This window comes from Rousettus aegyptiacus, unplaced genomic scaffold (genome assembly GCF_014176215.1).
Source record: "Rousettus aegyptiacus isolate mRouAeg1 unplaced genomic scaffold, mRouAeg1.p scaffold_m13_p_3, whole genome shotgun sequence".
NCBI classification, from domain to species: domain Eukaryota; kingdom Metazoa; phylum Chordata; class Mammalia; order Chiroptera; family Pteropodidae; genus Rousettus; species Rousettus aegyptiacus.
Genome location: NW_023416306.1, coordinates 1,498,405 through 1,505,326, shown reverse-complemented (window position 1 = coordinate 1,505,326; position 6,922 = coordinate 1,498,405). Strand labels below are relative to the sequence as shown.

At 68.6% G+C, this 6,922-nt stretch overlaps 1 protein-coding gene across 4 annotated transcripts in view; it reads left to right on the top strand.

Annotated features, from left to right (window-relative positions):
* The first annotated feature begins 259 nt into the window (after positions 1–259).
* Positions 260–6,922, top strand: part of KCNT1 (potassium sodium-activated channel subfamily T member 1) — a 48,680-nt gene continuing 42,017 nt past the window's right edge. For 3 of the 4 annotated variants that reach the window (XM_036217810.1, XM_036217808.1, XM_036217811.1), the window contains exon 1: positions 562–734. In XM_036217810.1, coding sequence (XP_036073703.1) covers positions 640–734 — 95 coding nt within the window. In that variant the 5' untranslated portion in view covers positions 562–639. Of the gene's footprint in view, positions 315–561; positions 735–6,922 lie in introns of those variants that run through there. The other variant, XM_036217809.1, reaches the window with a different exon arrangement.

Genomic DNA, 6,922 nt, shown 5'->3' with positions numbered 1-6,922 from the left:
GGCACCCGGTGGCAAGCCCTGGAGGCACCCTGGAGTGAGCCGGGCAGAGGCAGCGGCTGAGCGGCCAGCGAGGTGGCGGGGAGGGGCTGCACTGCTTGGCTGTGGGTGTTGGAAGGAGCAGAGGCGAGCAGGAAGAGGGGGGCTGCGCGGGGGCTGGAGGGCCAGGCGGGGAGTGCGCCTGGCCCCTGGGGATTTGCAGGGGCTGCGCGGGGCCTGCGTGGGGCTGAGGGCAGGCGCTGTGTGGGTAGGACGGGACTTGCGCGAGGACCGGGGATGGCGCATGGCGGGACTGTGGCTCCGTGAGGCTGGCCAGGGTCTGCACGGGGCGGTCCAGGATTGGGGATTTGCGCGGGCGGGCCGGGGGCTGCGCCGGGGGGTGGGGGGGGGCTTCACGCGGCGGCCCGGAATAGGGGATTTGCGCGGGGCGGAGAGCAGAGGCTCGCGGGGCGGCCCGGGGCTGCGCGGGTGGGCGGGGGCAGTTGGGGGCGGCACGGGGCGGCCTGGGATAGGGGATTGGCGCGGGCGGGCCGGGGCTGCGCGGCGCCGGCTGAGGGAGCGCTGGCGTGTGCCCGCAGGCGGCCTGGCGCTGGGGACGGTGGCCGCAGGGACTACGTGCTCCTGGACTCCGCCAGCCTCACGATGAGCGACCTGGACTCGGAGGTGCTGCCCTTGCCGCCGCGCTACCGCTTCCGCGACCTGCTGCTGGGCGACCAGTCCTTCCAGAACGACGACAGGTAGGGCGGGGGCGCGCGGAGCTGTCCGCGGTGCTGAACGCCGCGCGCCCCTCAACTTTCCCGGGCTTCCGGGCCAGAAGTTCGGCGTGGGGGTGGGGGCCCGGAGGGTGCGACAGGACGCTCTGTGCTGGGTGCCGTGCTAGAGATCGACTTGCGGCCTGGCCTGCCGGAGTCTGCTGCCAGCCCCGCTCGCAGCTCTGCTGATTTTGGGGACGAGCCAGGGCCGAAGCGCCCTGCCGGCTCTGCGGGAGGGCCCGAGTCCTCCAGGCTCGGCTGCGGCCGTTTATCGTTAATTGACGGATCGTGCCCTTTAAGCTCCTGCTGGTCCCCACATCCTCCTGGGCGGAAAAATAAGCAAAATGCACTTGAGTCTTTCGGGAAAGGACCTCAAAATGAGTCCTTGGGACACTTCCTGTGCCCAGGGGGCTGCAGGCAGCTGCGAGAAATGTTGCTTTTCTTCGCCCTTTCCCCGAACAGCTGTGTGGGGTAAACACCCAGCACTGCAGCCCGCTCAGCCTCAAGGGAGGAGGGGAGGCGAGGGCCAAGGACTCTCAGGGGGCTGGAGCCTGGGTGGGAACTGGCATCCTCCTCAGTGTGCGGGGGAAGGGGGTGCCGGGGGCATCGGCGAGGCACCCCGGGCTGGGTGCGCTGGGTCTGCCGTTCCCTGGCTGCGGTGTTTCCGGTTGGTGCAGAGGGAACGGGGGTGAAACCCCGTGGGGACGCAGATGGAGCTTCAGAGAGCTCCCGGCCGGAGCTGCAGCTGGGGGATCGCGCTCGGGGCAGGGTCGGCCGTGGGGACCGCCTCACGAGGAGCCGCTGCTCAGGCTGCGGGGCTGCCGGGAACCCATCCTCAGGCCTCACACGACGCGCGGCCACGTTCCCCAAGTAGGTCCGGAGAACTCCAGCCCAGCGTCTTTGCCACCTAGAATCGGGGAACTCGAGTCCGGCAAGGAAGGGGCTTTTTAACCGTGACGGTGTTTTGTCATCTTGGGCGAACGGCTGGAGTGACACTTACCTCCCCCTGAGAAGACACGCCTCAGGGGACCCCCGCGTGGGCAGACGGGGCACGTGGTGGGGGGCTCTGCCGTCCCCACCCCCTGGGAGCACAGCCTGGGCTGGGGGCCTCCCTGAGTCGAACCCCGCGCTCCGCATCTTCCCGCGTGGGCACCAGCCCCTCAGTGCCTGCCGCGCTGGGGCGTGGCCCACTCTGGACTACAGCGCGTCGGGGCAGAGAGTGGCAGCCGCCTCCGCACGTGGGCCCGGGGCCCCCAGGTGCCCTGCTCAATGCCAGCGACTGCGCCTGACGTAACTGGAGTGACACGGCCCTCCGTTTCCAGGAGCTGATGGCAAAGGTCTTTGCCATCAGCCAGAGGGTGGCGTGTGTCTGCGCGGAGGGAGCCACCGCATTCCGCAAGGCGTGGGAGCTGGCCTGGGATCTCCATGGGGTCCCGGGCCCTGTGGTTTGGGGTTTTTGATTGTGGTGAAATGCACAAAGCGTGAAACGTGCTGTGACGTCGGTCCAGTCACAAGGTCAGGCCCCGCCACCGCCGTCTGGTCCCAGCGCATCCTGTCCGCCCAGAAGGAAACCCCACACCTGTTAGCGCTCGCTGCCTTCCCCTGGCCCAGCTCCTGGCACGGCCGACTCCGTCCGGCTCCCCCTTGTCCTGAGGGAAAGTCTCCTGTGTGCCGACCCCAGGGGCCTCGTGGTTATGCCGATGGTGTCTGGGGGCGAGCTGCGTGTGCGCATGTGTGCGCGCGCGCGTGTGCGTGTGTGTCTGTGAACCCTCTGGAGGAAAGATGCTATGGCACAGGGACGTGCAGATGCTGAGCTGGTGTCTGCAAAACTGGGGTCCCGGGGGACGGTGGGAAGAGAGAGTTTTGGCCCCTGACAGGCTATTGGGGAAAAGTCCCCCTTTTCCCCCCTGAGAGGGTGACAGGGCCTGGGTGGAGGTTCCTGCCTCAGAGCATCCCCGGGAGCTCCAGGATGGGGGTGCTGCCAGTCTGCATGTGTCTGGCTGGTCCTGGGTGCTCCCTGGCAGGCACACTGCCACCGGCTACACGGCCACCAGCAGTGGCCAGCCTTGCAGTGGCGCTGAGAAGTGAGTGAGGTGGGGGACTTGGGGTCCTCGGGGCCTAGGCGGGGCCTCTTTTACACTCATGGCACTGGGAGCCTCATCACAAGCGTTTCTCTTATCTCAGACTTTCTTTGCCGGAAGGCGACTGCAGCGGCACTTGTGGCAGAACTGGCCAGTCTGCCCTATCCCCTCTATGACCCTATGGTACTCAGAGGCTATTCTCCCAGGTCTCATGGGGACAGGCAGTGCAGGGCTCCTGGGAGCCCTAAGATCACCTGAGTGCCCCTCCAAAACCACACACGTGGAGGCCCAGCTGGGCACCGAGCTGCACCCCAACCTCAGAGAAGGGACAGACAGGGGAGGATCTGCAACTGGAGACCCCCTCCTGCATGCCGGCGCCCGGGGCCCCCGGAGCCTGCACGTCCCTCCTCTCCCTCAGCACCCCCATTCTCCATGCCTGGGCCCTGTCCACTGTCACTAATTCCCCAGGCGGGGGACAGTCTTCCGTCACCTGGGATCCCTCTGCGTGCAGAGGGAGGTGGTAAGGATGCTCCCTGTGGGGAAGGGGGCAGAGCGCGCTATGGGTCTTGGGTGGCCAGGGGCCCGGGAGATGAGGCTGGGGAGACCTGCCTGCCCTCTGGCATACTCGGAAGGCACCGCAGGAGCTCACAGGGCTGGGGCGGGCCCCAGGGACGTCCCCCAGAGCCCTGGGGGGTGACCTTGGGCTGGTGGCCTGGACACAGCTGAGGGCACCTCCACTAGTCCAGAGACAGCTGAGCTTGGCCCCCTCTCATTGAGGTGAGGGGCAAGGAGACCCCACCTCCAGCAGGGCTGGCCCTGCCCCCACACTCCCTGCACAGCCTCCTGCAGGGTCCGCCTGCGCCCCCAGAGCCTTGTTCCTCCTCCCAGTTCCCAGTCTCGTTCACCCCCAGGGCAGGCTCTGTGGGGTTGAGGGTGCCGCCACCCTGACTTCCAGCTCCAACAGCCGTGAGCTTCCTGTTCTCCAAGGGAATGAAGCCACAGCCATGAGTCACCACCACCTCACACACGTGGCCTCAGTGGGGGGGGGGGGTGCTCAGCCCACGTGGGCGAAGGAGGCTGCACCACCGCTCAGCTTCTCGGGGAGCAGGGGAGAGGCGGGCAGAGCAGAGCTCCCACGCCTTCCAGGGGCAGCAGAAGTCCCCGGGTGACCTCACCGCTGCCTGCCAGCTGAGCCCCAGGGCTCCTGGGGAGTAAGGCTCTCGGCGCACACCTGGGCCCTGGGCCTGGGGCTCCCCGCCCACCGATGGTTCGCTGCTCCACCCAGGAGCCGAGCTGCAGCTGGGGTCAGGGGTCCCACCAGTGAGGAGAGGGGGGCTGACAGCTGCCATCATCTGCACGATGGGACTGGCTGCTGTCCACAGCTGCCCGCCCTGGCAGAATGAGCCCAGCGGGCCCCCGAAGCCGCAGCGGAGGGCAGTGGCAGGGTCAGCACCCCCGTCTCTTCCAGGCCTGGCAGGCGAGTGTCTCGGGCTGGGGCTCCAGGCTCTGGGGGCCTCAGGGGTGTCCTGCTGCAAGCAGGACACAGAGGCCAGGGGCCTGCTGCCCCGAAGGCTCCCTCTGCTGTCCCCCGAGCCCCTCTGACGGCAGAGGGCGGGTTGACATGTTTCTCTGGAGCTGAGCACTACCGCACGCTGCTTCACACGTGCCGAGACGTGGGCGGACAGGCGGGCGGGGTAGCCGTGAGGACAGACCCCTGCCCAGCCGCGCGGCAGTCGCTGGCGGCAGTCACTTGGCAGCCTTGCTGCTCCCGGGGCAGGGGATCCTCGGGCCTGGGCTCCGAGAGGCTGGGGTCTCCCGCAGGCGCACCCATCCCTGCAGCTGAGCAGACCCTGGGGTCCTGGCAGTTAGAGGAGAAAGCCTGGCTCCTCCCACGGGGCGAAGCCTCTCCAGGACACTGCGGGGCGTCTGGGACCGGCGGGTGCTCAGAACCGCTTGCCTGCCCTTGTCGATAGCTGGGCCTCACAGAGCTGGGCCGGAGAGCGCTGCTGCCTCCAGCGTGCTCCGGGGAGTCAGAACCACCCCTGGGGGGAGCGCTGTCTGCCACCCCTTCCCTGCCCAGCCCTCCAGCCCACGCTTGCCCCCTGGGAGCCCACCTGGCTCTGTCCTCCCTGACCTGGCCCCTTCCATGCCTGCCCCCTACCCCCGCCCTCCCCCTGCCTGCCCTCCGTCCCCACCTGGGGCTGCCTGGGGATGGAGGGGGGAGCAGGTGGCCAGGCGGGGAGGCAGCTGGATGCGGAGGGTGGGGCCACTGTTGTCTGTTTAGGGATGCAGAGCCGGGGACCAGAAAGCACTAGCACTTGCCGGGGTGGGGCAGGAGCCATGGGGGCCATTGTTGACCTTGGACCTTCACGTCCTGCCAGCAGCAAGGAACTGGGGTGGAGAATCAGTGCCCGAGAGGGACAGGCAGGACAGAGTGGATGGGGGGCCGAATAAGGGTGGGGATGGGCACCCCGGGTCAGCAGTGTTTTAGAGGTGAGGTAGGGATGAGGAGCTGAGGGTTTGGGGAAGCGTGTCCCCCTGGCTGGGCTGCAGACCCCACAGTCTCCCCTGGCCTGAGCCATGAGGCCGGCCCCGCCTTGCACCTGTGAGTTTCCCACACATGGGACTGGAGAGGATGCTGTCCCAGCAGAGAGTGGCCTGAGGGCCAGCACGTGCCCCACATGGGCCAGCCAGGCCAGAGCAGGGACTGGCGTTGGAGCCTGTGGCGTCCACTGCTCCCGCTGCTCGCCACCCGCCCCCCTGCAGGCAGGGCTGCTGAGCTAGGCTGGGGGTTGGTATAAAACCCCTTCTGGTACGTACAGGTGGCTAACTGGGCATGGCTGGGCTTTGGGCTCCTCTGGGGCCACAGTCAGGGAGGGGCGAGGTGGGATCTTAGCACTCGCCCAGGCCTCCCCACCCCCACCCCCCACCCACCTGGCTGGGGGCCATGTCCATCAGATACCTGTGGCCCTTGAGGACGAAGCCCACCAGGGAAATGGCCGTGGCCCCTGCCGATGGGGGCCAGGCAAGGTTGGGGGTCTCCTGGTACCATTGGCTCCCAGCAGGACAGGACTGGATGGTCCCCCGTTGTGGGGTACACGTCTCCCAGCACCCAGGAGTGCACCCTTCTAAAGCCGCAGCCCTCCTCCCTCCCCGCAGCCCCTTCCTAGCCCAGAGCAGCCAGCCGCCTGGGTGTCCAGGCCCAAGGCCTGGGGCCTTCCTTTCCTGCATACGGTGCGTCGCCCCCCGGACAGCTGCCTGCCCTCACACCAGCCTCCCCAGCGGGCCCTGACACTGTAGCTCACCCTCCCCCAGGCACAAACCCCTCAGCTCCCTCCCACCGGGCTCCGGGTCCTTCTCCCCCTGCTCTGGATGAGCCCTGAGTCCCCCCCACTTCAGTCCCCCCACAGTCTGTGGCTTTAGACTGTCCACGGCAGCAGCGAGAGCGCTGGGCACCCGGGCACAGGAGCCGACCCTGACACCACGGGCCGGCCCTGGCATCCCCGCGTCTCTGGGACCCGCCTTCTTCTGCCCACATGATCGATGGATTGAGCCAAGGGAACGCTGGGGGGCACCAGGTCCCAGCCGGTGCCGTGCCCTGACGGTGGGAAGGGGCGGGACGTGTGTCCCGGGCCACCGCGGGGCCCGAGCTGGCTGCGCAGGTGTCCCCAGGGCCCCGTGCCCATCGGCCCCCGCTGGTACATCTCTCTGCATCTCACAGCAGACGCCGGGGCCCCGCGCGGGCGGCAGCGCCCCCCGGTGTCCGTGTCGGGAACAGCACGAGCAGCGTCAGGTTTCGAAGTCGTGGTTTGGCTTCGCGCCGGCGCCCGCCGTGGGGCTGTCGACCCTGTGGCGGCGCTGTTGGCCCTTCGCTTAGCCGGACGGACACGGAGGCGACCGGGCCCAGGCCGCAGCGCAGCCGCAGCCGCAGCCGCGAGCACCGGCGGCTGAAACGGCAGCGGCTGCGCCTCAGTCTGGAGGCTGGACGTCAGGGCCGGGTGCCGGCATGCCGGGGTCCCGGCAAGGCCCCCCTCCTGGCTCACGGACCTCTCCGCCTGTCCGCACGAGGTGGGGGCTGCCTGGGGTCTCCTC